This window comes from Sesamum indicum, linkage group LG5, assembly GCF_000512975.1.
Source record: "Sesamum indicum cultivar Zhongzhi No. 13 linkage group LG5, S_indicum_v1.0, whole genome shotgun sequence".
Taxonomy (NCBI): Eukaryota; Viridiplantae; Streptophyta; class Magnoliopsida; order Lamiales; family Pedaliaceae; genus Sesamum; species Sesamum indicum.
In genome coordinates this window covers 17990946-18004227 of record NC_026149.1, presented here as the reverse complement: position 1 = coordinate 18004227, position 13282 = coordinate 17990946, and the positions used below count along the sequence as shown (strand labels likewise).

Below are 13282 nucleotides of genomic sequence, written 5' to 3'. Positions count from 1 at the left end.
TGAAAAATTATATATATATATATATGAGTAATATAGTAATAAAAATAAAATATGTACCTTTTGTCTTTTTCGCCTTATACAATCATTTTTCCGCTCAATTTTGGATGAAAAAAAAATTGAATTCTAGAGAAATTTCATATATATCCAATTCTACTTGTCCTCCGACTATTATCCCTAACCAAATCCTAAATTTGTTCTTATCATCTACTTTTATTTTTTACTTTTTTTTTATACACTCACTTTTCATCCAAACCAAACAAACCTTAGCGAAAAAGGAAATGATAATTTCTCCAAAACGGCCCGTTAAAACATATGGACTATAAGCCCAAGCCGAAGCCCAAACATCCAACGCGCCTTAGTCTGCTCGGCGGCACTCTCCACACTTCCTCGCCGGCGGCCAGCAACAAGCATTCAGCGGTTTAGACTCATATTCTCGTTGGTTTCTTCTCTAATTTTCTCCTGTTTTTAACCACTATAGGTCCAGTAAATTCAAAATCCAACTTCTCCGTCCGCCATAGCCATTTCTGTGATTTATTGCTATTTTTGACGGGCGATTTACAGTTATTGGGGGCGTGAATCAAGGAAGTATGGAGGTCTGAGTTCTCCGGAGCGACGGGAACCTCCGACGAATTAGGTGAGTTAGGATGTTCCGATGGACGTACGTAATGGTTTCTCTGTTCGAAAGAAGGAAAAATGCTTATTAATAAGCAAAGTTGTTTACTGTAGATGAAGAAGAAAATATTACACTAGCCATGTAAGTGAACTTTGTTCGAAAAAGAAGATTTTCATGGAAATTTCAGAAATTTACTGTTAGGTGTATAGGTAATAGATTCAAGAGCAAGCTTCATTTGGTATCTTTTGGAAAGATACCAAACAAAGCTTCACAGTCTTTGTCCTTAATTTTACCTCTTCTCCAAATATTACAGTATCTAGTAAAGCCAATTTTCTGAATGTTAATATTAGTTCCAGTCCTCTTTATCTATAATGTAATAGTTTAATTTTTAATCCTCTTATTCTTTAGCGGAAAGAAAGCAAAATCAGCTACTTTCTTCTTTTCTCTGAATATAGAATTCTAGACAACGAGAAAAGCTGTTAAAGTTCAAGTACTTGGTGAATGAAAAAATGTTTCTATGACCGTAAGTTCAAAAATTAACTAATTATAAGTGATCAGGAATGGGGATCATCGAAGAGGGTTCCATTTCGGGTGTTTTACCGAGTTGCAGCAAGGCATTTGCAGTTCATTACCCTGGTTATCCTTCTTCCACTGAACGTGCAATCGAGACTCTGGGTGGTAGCCAAGGCATTCTCAAGGTATATTTACTTAATAGAGGCGTCTATATGCTGCCTCTAACACATTGATGTTCTCCTTAGTCATGTGCCTCTTTTATTTTTGGATCCTGGAGGTCCAACTGGATGGCAGCTCAAAAGCTCGTTGACATTGCCACATAGCTCTTGATCAAAGTTGATTTGTTTACTATTCCACAAGTGAGGGTTGATGTGGTTTACTAAATAAAGGCTGGGTCCTAGGCCTTTCAAAATCATGTGCTTGTAATAGATGATAATGGCTCTTTCATTCCTTTTACTTAGCAAGCCTCCTTGTATAAATTATTAGTGTATTTCGTGGCTTTCTTGTTTTGAAAGTGAAACTACAAGTTATATAAATAATGTGCTTCATCTTCTACCCTATTTAAGGGGTGTAGCGCGAGTTTATTTTAAGCTCTTCTCTGTTGTTTACTGAAAATAAATTGAAGAGAGGGTTTTGATTTGCGTCTTCTGTATTTGACTTAAGTTGATTTAAGCCAAAAGTTATAAGCAACTCCCTACCAACTTCTTCTGTTTATTTGTAAATTGTAAATATTAAGTTATTTTTCCCAACACTCATTTTAGCTCTTTTCAACTTTTCACTTTTGTTCTCAAATACTCGTAACTTTCGCTACATCTAAAACTTACAAGTTTTTCTACAATTTATTACATGACAAAAATAAACACTCCCATAATACAAAACATGCGAGACCCCTCGATATGGGGAAAAAAGTTGTGATTTTTCCCCAAACACATTCGATGTCTCTATATCCTTGTTTTTGCTTTTGCCATCATTCTTCCCTGGTGCTACTGTGTCCATGTAGAGATTTTTGACGTTCGCATGCTCCTGCTATGGGAAAGGTGCTTTTATTATAAGTTCTATGACACAACAGGGTACTGGGTTGAATCATTGCTCTTCTGTCTATTCAATCTTTTGTTAAGCTCTTAATGCCAGTAAATATGACGAAAACCTTATTCTTTTGCTGGTAGCGTTCAAATTTTGATCTCTGTGTTTTCAGGTTCGTACTGACAAGTTGAACAAGTTGGAGCTACATTTTCGTCCTGAAGATCCATATTCACACCCAGCCTTTGGGGAGATCCAGCCCTGCAATAATTTTCTGTTGAAAATTTCCAGAAAGAAAGTTAAGGACATATCTGAGCATGCATCAGAGGATTCATTTCATCTTAAGCAGAATACTGAATCAATAGAAACCGTGGAACATATAAACCGACCGGAACGGGAATCCTTTTCAGCTTGTTCAGAAGTCAAAGGACAGATCGAGAGTGTAGCTCAGGAGCAGCTTCATGCTGATATTGTGGCTAGAGTCTCTGAGGCATATCACTTCAATGGTGATCGCTTTTCGTGTTCATCATCTTATTTCACAATTGATATGAAATTCATGCTCTTTCTATATGAATTATCTTTTTTCTTTTTCTGAAGGCATGGTGGATTACCAGCATGTACTTGCTGTTCATGCTGATGTAAATAGAAGAAAAAAGAGAAATTGGGCTGAAGTAGAACCACAATTTGGTCAGCTTCTTTTTTGTTTTTGAGCTTTTACATGCGGTTAGACTTGTTCTTCCTTTGTCTTACTTTCTTTATATTCTTTACAGAGAAAGGTGGTCTGATGGATGTCGATCAGGAGGATTTAATGATTTTAGTGCCACCTCTTTTCTCAGTTAAGGATCTCCCAGAAAAAGTAGTGTAAGATGCTTCCACTTTTTTACTCTTTGTTTTGTCTGAACAGGAAGTCATTTTTTGTTGGCATTCTGAATATGCCATTCTTTCTACCTGGTAAAATTAGAAATTACTTATCAATTTGAGGGAAGCCTTTCTTTCTTTGAGCTAGGAATGTTGACAAAGTATCTGGGTTAATTGCTATCTCTCAAGTCTAATCAGATTGATGCAAAAAAGTGTGTAAATTATTGAGTTTGACAAGAAGGAAGAAAATGATGGGTGAAAACTGTTGGGATTTTTATTGAAAGACAATGGACTATTTTTCAGATAGTGTTTATTGGTCCTGGTAGAGAAAAGCTGGTATTCTTCACATTTTGCTTGCCAAATCTGAAGTGATCTTACTACTTTCTATTTACCCCTTTTCTTTCTGCTACTATTTCCTTCTGCCCTTTCTTTCTTTTAGGTTCAGCCGGTTCATGAGGCATATTTTCTTCAGATCATGAGTGGTTGAGGTGTAGCATATATGGTCACCTCTTGTTTGAAAAACTTGGCTATGGCTTTAGAACTGTAGTGTGTTTATAGGGCAGATTCCCTCTTTGGTATGCCATCTGCAAGCACAAATCACTGTTATAAAATCTTATCTTCATAACTTAATAATTAGTTCTAGTGTAATGCATCTTATCATCAGCATTGTCGATGCTTCTAATATGAACCATTTACTAGAATGTCCTCTAGTCGGATTGTTTAGTGAATCTTTCATTTTTTGTCAGATATCATTCACTGATGTTGGTCTACTTTCAATGAGTTAAAACGTTTACATACATATCCATATGTAATGAACTGAATTTGCAGCATTTCACAGCAATATACTCCCAGGAGATGAGGTACAATGCATTTTAGTGTAAAGTAAATGGTAAATTAGAATTTGAAAGATATGCTGCACCTCTCTGCAACTGGTATGAGTTGAATGACCATGTATTGGCAGCTATTGCTGAAAATTAATGAAATGGGGCCTATTGGAGATCCAGTAGAATAATCATAATATGGACAGATTGCTAAAAGACATCAGATGCTTTCTGGATTCATGTTCTATAATTATATTCGGCTGCTGAATATGCTTACGTGTCTAGTAATATAATTTTAGTTACTGTTGCAGTTATTTCTCTTCACCTCTACATAGGAGTAGGAACCTTGTAAAAAGCAGTGGTTATGTGGATGAATCTCATATTATAAAATCATAACTTCTTTGGTTATTAATCTTAATGACTGTGTATCTGCAGTTTAAAAACATCTGGAGATCTGAGTTTGAGAAAGAAACAAGAGGGGGTCTTCCAACATCAATGGGAGGTAAATTCCTATATCAGCAATACATGATTATTGGAGTTTTATGTTAGTATCAGACTATCACTTCTCATTTATTTACATTCTGCCATTGTAAGAATGTGAAGTAATGAATACCCATTTCACCTGAGATTCTTTCAACGATTTCGAGCTACATTCATAATTCCACCACTTGATATCGGGTGCATGAAAGCCCATGCGTGCTGATTATATTGAAGTGTTCGGTTTGGACTACCTTGACTGTCTATGGAAAATGATTAAAAAAATTAACTATTGGTCCTATCGTGTACCTGCTAGTTCTGCGTCTCCTTTTAAAGAGGAATGACATAAAATTTATGTCCAACTATCCTCTCAGCTACCAATTGCTAGAGGTGTCGTGGTGTTAGACAAAAATAATTGTTACCTCAGTGGCGATCATACAATTTCACTGATGTCACTGGAGTGGATGCTACCTTGATACCTTGTGCTTGTATCTATGATATCTAATAAATTGATTTATCTTCTGAAATTTGCATTTATTTGATGCAGATGGAGATAGAGCAGTGCCTTGCCATTGACTTCAATATCAAAGATATCCTAACTGAATGTGGATATATATTTGTAATGCATGATTGTCTCATGCTAACTTTCCTAAGAATCAGTCATGGTTTATTTCACAAAGATCCTTCAATTAACTTTATATCTTCATCTGCATTTTGCTCTCAGAAAATGAGAACAATTGTCATAAATGCAATATTTGACTAGAGGATATTCCAGCAGACTCCTGTCATATATTAGCTTGTTTCTTCTTCTATTAGGATCTTGGTTTGATGCATGTACTTGTTCTTTATAATTATATATCATAAGAATAAGCTAATTGAGTCAGGAATTTCTACATTTTGGTACCCTTCAGAGATATTTGTTTTATTATCATCAGCTGGGCATGGCAGTGGATGGTAAGTTGCAGCTTAATTGCTTGAAGTTGAAGTGAGTAATTGCAGGATCTCAATTCTTTCCTTCTGCAGTGGTTCTTTTGTTGGACTTAACATTCTTACAGATTCCTAAGAAAGTAAACTGGGAGAAATCCATACCCAGGAACTCAGATCGATGGCAGTGGCAGATGGCTGTCTGTGAATTGTTTGAGGAGCGTCCTATATGGCTCAAACATTCACTAGCTGAGCATTTACTTGACCAAGGTCTGAATATTGGAAACAAAATGCTCAAAAGGTGCTTCTTTAGTAACTAACTTGTAAATTTATCTTCTTTTAGTTAAGTTATATGGGATGGGCTGGATGAGAATACTCGTATTAGTAGACTCATGTTTCTTATGTAAGTCTGCCTCCAAATTCTAGGCTTCTTTTTATAGCAGCATATTACTTTTCAAACGGTCCATACCTGAGGTTCTGGATAAGGAAAGGATATGATCCCCGCAAGGACCCTGAATCTCGCATGTAAGTTCTCTAATCAGATAAATTCTCATTTGTTGATGTGATATCGCAGTTTCCACTTTCTGGACACGTCAGAAGTTCTTTTTCTTGAGTGTGGGAATGGGGGAATTGGATGTTTCTAAATGACAAGCTGAAAGCAGAAGCTTAACTGCAGTCACCTTTACTAGCATTATCCAGGGAAGCAGCAAGAATATGGTTTGGTGCAGTTTGAGGTGATGGGACATATAAGATGGAGAATTTAATTGTATGCTGGGAAAATCTTTTCACTCTAAAGAAGCAAGAATGATAAATTGCCCAGAAAAATCATGTGCGCTATAATTGCAGTATTGAACTTGTGAGACTTGGAAGCTCTATCAGCTGCTCTCCTTATTGGAGGGTATGACTTTGTGTCCTGTGGTGCTGTCTTAGTAGAATTTCCAAGGAATGGAAGATGATGCAGCATCTTGAGTGCTAGTTGTTTCTTCGTCGAGTTTTCCCTAAGAGATAACTCTCTTGGTAAACCATGACAAGTAACTGTTGAGCTCTGTTTAGAAGCGATTTAAGCTACATTCACTTATTTTATCACTAGAAAATGGCAATTTTTTAACTTTATTACCTCTTAAGGAATAAATCAATGAAATTGTTGAAGAACTGATGTTCATTATAGAAGTCTGTCATATACTTATTCCAGGTTTTCTCTAAGAGATAAATCTCTTGGTAAACCATGAGAAGTACCTGTTGAGCTCTGTTTAGAAGTGATTAAGTTATGTCGACTTATTTTATCTCTAGATAACTGCAAAACTTTCCTCTATCCCTGTATGCTTTTCTCCCAAATACTATGAAGTCCTCGAATGGAGACTCTGCTTGATCTAAAAGCTTTGTATACTTCATGGCATGTAAGTCGTGCTGACTTCTTTTGATTTATTTGAGCAGATACCAGAGGACTGATTTCCGAGTACCACCATCTTTACGAAGTTATTGTGACACGCATGAGATATCTAGGTGAGGGGTTCTGTACATTACGGCATCTGTCTTAGGTAATATAATTATATTGCTCTATAGGAAGTCAAGAATGATGATATTTTCTATTGTAAGTAGCTAATCTTTGACCAATAAGAATTACATATTAAATTCACATGATGAGTCTTAGTAATAAATTGGTCATCTAGAATTTGTTACAAAGGTTTTCTTCAGCAAAGACAGTTATGATAACAGCCTAATATATCAAAACTTTTACAGCATTGATGCTACTAATCTTGCTTGAAAATTTGAAGCCGTGATAACTCTTAGGTTTAGAGATAACAAATTGCCACAACGCGGCTTAGTCTCTCTCTAGACTTATTCTGGGAAGCCTTCTTCTTCTTCTGCTTCTTCTTTTCTTTTCCTCTACAAGTTGTTTTCTCTAAGTCAGGAATCTATTTGACATCCTCCTTAATTGCTTCTATTTCCTCTTACTTTTTGTCTTTGTTTTTCTTTTATTCTCTTGACCAGTCCATGCTAGCAGTGAAAGGCCATATATATAAATGTATGTATGTATATATATATATCATCCAAAAAACAAGGGTGATGTATGTTTTTTCTTTTCTTTTTGTATAATGAAGTGAATACTTGCTTGTGCACTTAGTGTGGGTTCCTACTTCCTAGATAACTTCTTTCATGTCAAGATTTTATAACTATACTGATAATGATGGAAAAACACTAAAATTTATAATTTATTTATGTCCTTCAAAGAGGGCATATTCAGTAAATATAGATCAGTCAGGTAATTGGAGTAAATACCGGCTATACAAATTGTTAAACAACCACAAATCATAAGTCGTGGAACCTCTTTTTTTACAAATGGGTGTCAGTGACATTTGAACCTCATTGGCTTGACTTTGATACCATGTTCAATGGCCACCTCATCTATAAGCTTAGGGAAATCATTTATCTATTTACTATTTTAACAGAAATTACTCCAGAGAGGATCTCAGGCAACCCTAAATTGGCAACTGGATTTTCTGCGAGGCATGTCTCCAACTAATATCCTTCTCCTTGACCAAATTTTAACTCCCATATGATGACTTCTACAGTCTGATTATGATTGAAACACTCTTGTTCCTTTCTTGTTGACTACAGTTGATTATAGCAGAGCAAGCAACTTAAAATAATGAAGCATGTACTACGTTCAGTAACTGAAACCCATTACTTCATGGCAAACATCATCCTGTTCCTTGCTTTCTCTTAGTACTAATTTACTACTTGTCTTTCTTGAACAGGTGGGAGGATATTTGTGCATTTCGAGTTTTCCCCCGCAAAACCCAGATTTCATTGCAACTCTTTGAACTTAAGGATGACTACATTCAACAAGAAATCAGAAAACCTACCAGTCAAGAAAGCTGCAGTGTATGATATATTTATGCTATCAATTATTGTCTTAAGAACATGATGCATCTTTTGATAATTTTCTATTTCTGGCAGCTGCAAACAGGGTGGTTTTCATCACATGTGATTGATAGCTTGAGATTGCGTGTTGCTCAGAGGTTTCTGTCAGTATATCCTGAGTCTGGTGCGGAATCCTTGTTGAAATCTGTTTCTCATCGGTTTGAGAAGTCTAAGAGAATGCAGCTTAATGTGAAGGATTTGAAAGTTCATTCAGAGGGCAAACAAGCTGATAAAGGTTCAAATAAGTAATTTAAATCATAAGTTCCCCATCTTTATAACTGTTTTTGTTTCGGAGGATATTCGTCTTGCTAGTTTTGAGGTCTCATGAACATTATTAAATATGAAAGCAAATTCTAAATATGTGGAGTCTAACACACTAATCTTGGCCTTGTTCAATTCCTTATGATGATTCTTGAGCTTCTTAAGCATTTTCATATGATTCCGATACTCATGATATTAACATAATAGATTCTACCTTTAGTAGGATGCCGCGGAATCATGACTGCAATTTCTCACTGCTCAGTATTCTCATCTGAAGTACTGTCATGGTGTATTTTTTCATTTGCAGAAGTTTTAGAAAGTGAAGACAAAGAAACTAATGATGAAGTTGAATACGAGGAAGATGAAGAAGATGAAATGGAGGATGACAATCTTGGAGATGATGTGGATGCTGATGAGGCGCTCGAGCTGGTGAAAAATACTTTTCTTTTCTTTGTTTTCATACTGCTTATGTGCCTACCTTGTGCGGGCAGCATCATTTACTCACTTGGATTTGAATATTCTTTTCCCAGGTTGATGGGGACAGGAATTTTCCCCTACAAGATTCATGTATCCTTGCAACATACTCTTCCCTTACCAGTGTTCTGGTGGCTTGATTTCTTGGAAATTACTGAAAATATGATCCATCAACAACTATTATGAATCATGTAATCACAATAATTGCAAACCGAGTTATTTATATCCTATACGTTGCTTAGATATGGACAACGAGAACATCTCGAAGGACTATCTACAGGACCTTTTTGGTAGTTTCCCTTTTGGTGCTGCCGGTGGCGATGAAATGCAAGACACTGACCCCCAAGATGATGGATATCAGATTTATGAACAATACAGCGATGGCGACTACTCTGATGATGAGGATTATTAGAACATCAATCCAGGTGAGGTCAATTTGCTACCGTCTGCTTTACATTTGCAGTACCGTCCCAGGTCCATGTCTTTGACTCTGTTAAACAAAGCAAGTGGGACTTATTTCAATGCAGATAGGTCTGGAAATTGTTGATCTTCACAAGCAAAAGATATATGTTAATATAATAACCATTTCTACCCTGTTCGTATGTGATTTCATTTTCAGTTTTCAATGAAAAATATGTATTTTGTATAAATTGATTTTTGTGTAAAATGAGAATATATTTAGATCAATTAGTGAGATTGTGTTTTATATTGAACTACAGTGTCAAATCGGTGTATTTTCAATGAGAATACATATAAACAAACATGTTTATACTAACAGCGTGTTTGGCTAAACTTATATGAAACATCTTATATTTTTAGAAGGTTATTTATAATTTTTCAAACATAGCAAATGTCATGGAAGCCCATTTTAAATTTATCCTTCAATTATTGATTTATTTCAGAACAAGGTCAAAACATCCAAGTTTTTGGCGCCACATTTCCCTCGCAGCACCGCCTAGGACTAGGCTTTGGCTAGGCCATGGGATAACACTTGTTGTTCACAACCCCAAACTGCACCAATTAAGGCATCCTTCCCAGGAGCATATCTGTTGACAACAATGCTATCAATTTTGATTCAAGGATAACTCACTGCATCTTCAAACCATTTCTATTTCCCCACCTTCAAACCAAAGATTGAATCATCATCTTTGGAGGAGATGCAAAAATATGATTAATGACAAGATTCTCATAAAATAATATTTTATAATTTACATGTCGCTATACTCATAACTATAAGAGATAAGATCTAAGTCTCAGACAATATTATTATTTTTTATTTAATAATATATAATTCATTACATTATTCATATAATTTGTCGAAACTATTACGACGGCTGGAGAATAACTAGACTAGAAATAAAATATTATAGAACAATTATGATGATGAGTTCATAGAGTTGCATGCTTCAACAATTCATGTAATATTATTTATGGATAATTTAGAATTAATGGGGGTTCAATAATTCGATGATGATGTAAGAAAACATGCTTATATATATATATGGCCCTTTCTTTATCTTACACTCCAACATCTGTCGTCTTCAAACCTTAAATTTTGGTTGTTTATTTATTAGGATAATCCACGCATGCAATTCTCAATTTTTGAATTACTTTGCACCTACCCCATTTTGTTTGACAATAAATTATTTTACACAAATGTTTGAAGTTTTGGTGCAACAATCGGTAATTTATTGCTTAAGATATTTTTCGTTTTGTCTCGAGTTATATATATTTATCTTTGAAAATGTGTTCTGTTAGAGGGAAGATGTGCTGGGGCTTATAAGTTGTATAAACTCCTCATTTGCTGCAGAAGTGAGTCGATATCATCTGTCTCTTACGAACAAGTGAACTTATTATTTTTATTTTTCTTGCAGGTAGTTCGACAGCAGATCTTGATGATTTTCTCGATCTAATAAATAAGGCTGCTTCAGAATTATTAGTCGTACACCTATTTTAGAGTATATGTTTCAACAGAAATCACAGATCGAAAACCGCTGCTAAAATTCCCGTCCGTTACCTAACTTATGAAGTACATTACATAGTCTGGGAATTAGTTACTTTCTCGTATAGTGAATTTGGCACGAACATTTTCAAGAAAAATCACGTCAATCGATTCAACAATAGACATCTATTGGAATTCCGCACTTTCTTTTCCTTCAGTGCCTATTCGAAAGATAATCCAGTACTTCTTGGTTATAAATATCTATAATGGAGAATGTTTGTTCAGGCAATTCCTACCATCCATGCATAGCATTTCGATTCAATATTTCAATATTTCAGCAATTCAAAATCTACGGAGTTGAGGTCCAAAATAGAAGCGCTTGGATCTTTGAGTAAATTTGTTATACCTTTATTAGGGCAAATTACATTTTGCCTTTTGAACTATGCCCGTTTTTATACTTTCGAATCTACTTTTTTTTTTTTTTGTCAACTTACCATCTCAACTTTGCGAAATTTGCATTTTGTCATCTATAACCTTTTTTTTGTTAATTTTTTTTTGCCTTAAAAACATCACATGTTGTGTATATGTGAAGAATATCACATCACATAACCCTTATATATCACACGTGCATTGCATGTGACGATTTTTCGACAAAATTTTTTGTAGAAAAACAGTTATAAAAGTCAAAGTGCAATTTCGTAAAGTTGAGATTGTAAGTTGACACAAAAGAAAATTAAATGCCAAAGTGTAAAAACAATCATAGTTCGAATGACAAAATGTAATTAACCATTTTGATTATCATGAAATCTTTTATAATTAATTCATAACAATTTATTATTAATTATAATTACTATAACATTAACAATTAAATAATTAAGCATTTATTATTATTTTTTTAATTAATTCTAAATAACATCAAGATATATTTTTTAACATAAAGTTGCAAAATACTTTAATATGTTTCTTTTAAATTTATTAGAGATAAACTGTCAGACTATTCAGTCCATCTAAATAGCTCTGAATTCTGAAAAATTATTTGATAAATATATTTGAAATTAAAATTTTTGGAGTAATAACAAAAAGACACACTAAAAAGCTTTATAATTTTATTACAAGTATTCTTTTCTATAAATTTTGCTCACCCAATTTGCCAAGAGTAACTTATAAAACTAATGCAGGCAAACGTCCCATATTGATGGCAAATTAGCAATTTAAGTGACTTATAAGTCCAAATATTTAATGTTTCTAATAAGACGACTCTTTAAAATAAAATTGTGAAACTCATATGAATTCATAATGAGTAATATCTTATGCAATAAGACACCGATCGAATCGCAACCCGTACGAGAAATCATATCATGGAGATAGGCATGCAACTGAATCATTTATAAGAGTACAAAAAGGGGGCAAAGTGCAATTTCACAAATATTTATTTTCAAGTTCCACTGCTTATTTGACCTATAATATGTTAGTAATAAATCAATTGGAGGTAAGTATAGATTTTCATTTAACTTTTTTTTTGTTGCTAATTTTCCTATAGCTTAGAAAATTACATCTAATTTCCTGAGATTTACTTCCGTCTAACAAATAGGTCCCTCAATTAGTGAAAATTCACTTATATAAATAAAAATAATAGAATAAAAATTTATATTTTCCTCGAATTCACTTGTTACGGGTCAAACAAATCTTTTCCAACTAAATTATTCTCATAGTGGTGAAGATATACCTCCTCACATGGATCAACGTTTGAAGACACATAAGGATGATTTGATCATAAAAATATTTATTTGATTTGCAATAAATCAGTTATAAGTCAATCGAGAGCAAATACAACTTTTTATCTATTTTTTTTGCTAAAATCAGCAAATTCAGTTAATTTACACGAACAGAAAGACTTATATATTAGATGAAAGCCAACTTCACATGCTAAACGTATTTTTTCAAATTACAAAAAATCTATATATAATTACGCCAAATCTAAAAAATAAAAAAAAAATTGTAATTATCTCTATAAAAAATTCACATAAAATAAAACAAATATGTGTAAATTACAAATTCATCCTCGGAATTGTTGATAAAATATGAGCCTTAATAATTAGATAAGAGGTCATTAATTGTTAAACAGTTCCCTAGGCTTAGGCTTAGGCTTGGTGGAAGACAATGGCTCCCTGCTCAGCCACGTTGCAATACATGCACAATACTTTCCACTACTTCCCCCAATCTAGATTCTCCTTTTTTTTTTTATTTTTTTTCGTGAATCTTTTCTCATACTTTTGTATTACGTATTAATATTAAAAATAATTATATTTATATTTTTTTATTTATGATCTATTTATATAAATTATTTTATCTTTTATATAATTATATAAATTATTTTTTATAATAAAAAAATAGAAATAATTTGTGTAATGCTAATATTTTTAGAGATAATTTGTGTAATTTTTTTAAAAAATA

General features: G+C 33.8%; 1 protein-coding gene across 4 annotated transcripts; it reads left to right on the top strand.

Annotated features, from left to right (window-relative positions):
• LOC105162891 (general transcription factor 3C polypeptide 5) lies at window positions 274-11047 on the top strand. Of its 4 annotated transcripts, none has more exons than XM_011081056.2 (16): window positions 274-634; window positions 1172-1311; window positions 2322-2652; window positions 2744-2833; window positions 2917-3007; window positions 4261-4327; window positions 4850-4892; window positions 5356-5527; window positions 5653-5751; window positions 6661-6729; window positions 7986-8112; window positions 8188-8386; window positions 8720-8841; window positions 8943-8979; window positions 9129-9311; window positions 10761-11047. In XM_011081056.2, the coding sequence occupies exons 2-15, from the start codon at window positions 1174-1176 to the stop codon at window positions 9296-9298; spliced, it is 1755 nt and encodes a 584-aa protein (XP_011079358.1). In that variant the 5' UTR covers window positions 274-634; window positions 1172-1173; the 3' UTR covers window positions 9299-9311; window positions 10761-11047. The 4 variants fall into 4 exon arrangements, with proteins under 4 accessions (XP_011079358.1, XP_011079357.1, XP_011079360.1 ...); XM_011081055.2 differs by lacking the exon at window positions 10761-11047 and adding an exon at window positions 9789-10026; XM_011081058.2 differs by lacking the exon at window positions 10761-11047 and having other exon boundaries at window positions 274-435; window positions 562-634; window positions 9129-9604.

What these genes read in the sequence shown, in the direction of transcription:
- LOC105162891 (XM_011081056.2), top strand. Translation starts at nt 1,174, where the DNA reads ATGGGGATCATCGAAGAGGGTTCCATTTCGGGTGTTTTACCGAGTTGC. An exon ending in TCTTCCAACATCAATGGGAG is followed by an intron (nt 4,328 to 4,849) that starts GTAAATTCCTAT and finishes TATTTGATGCAG; the next exon opens with ATGGAGATAGAGCAGTGCCT. An exon ending in CATTGACTTCAATATCAAAG is followed by an intron (nt 4,893 to 5,355) that starts ATATCCTAACTG and finishes TAACATTCTTAC; the next exon opens with AGATTCCTAAGAAAGTAAAC.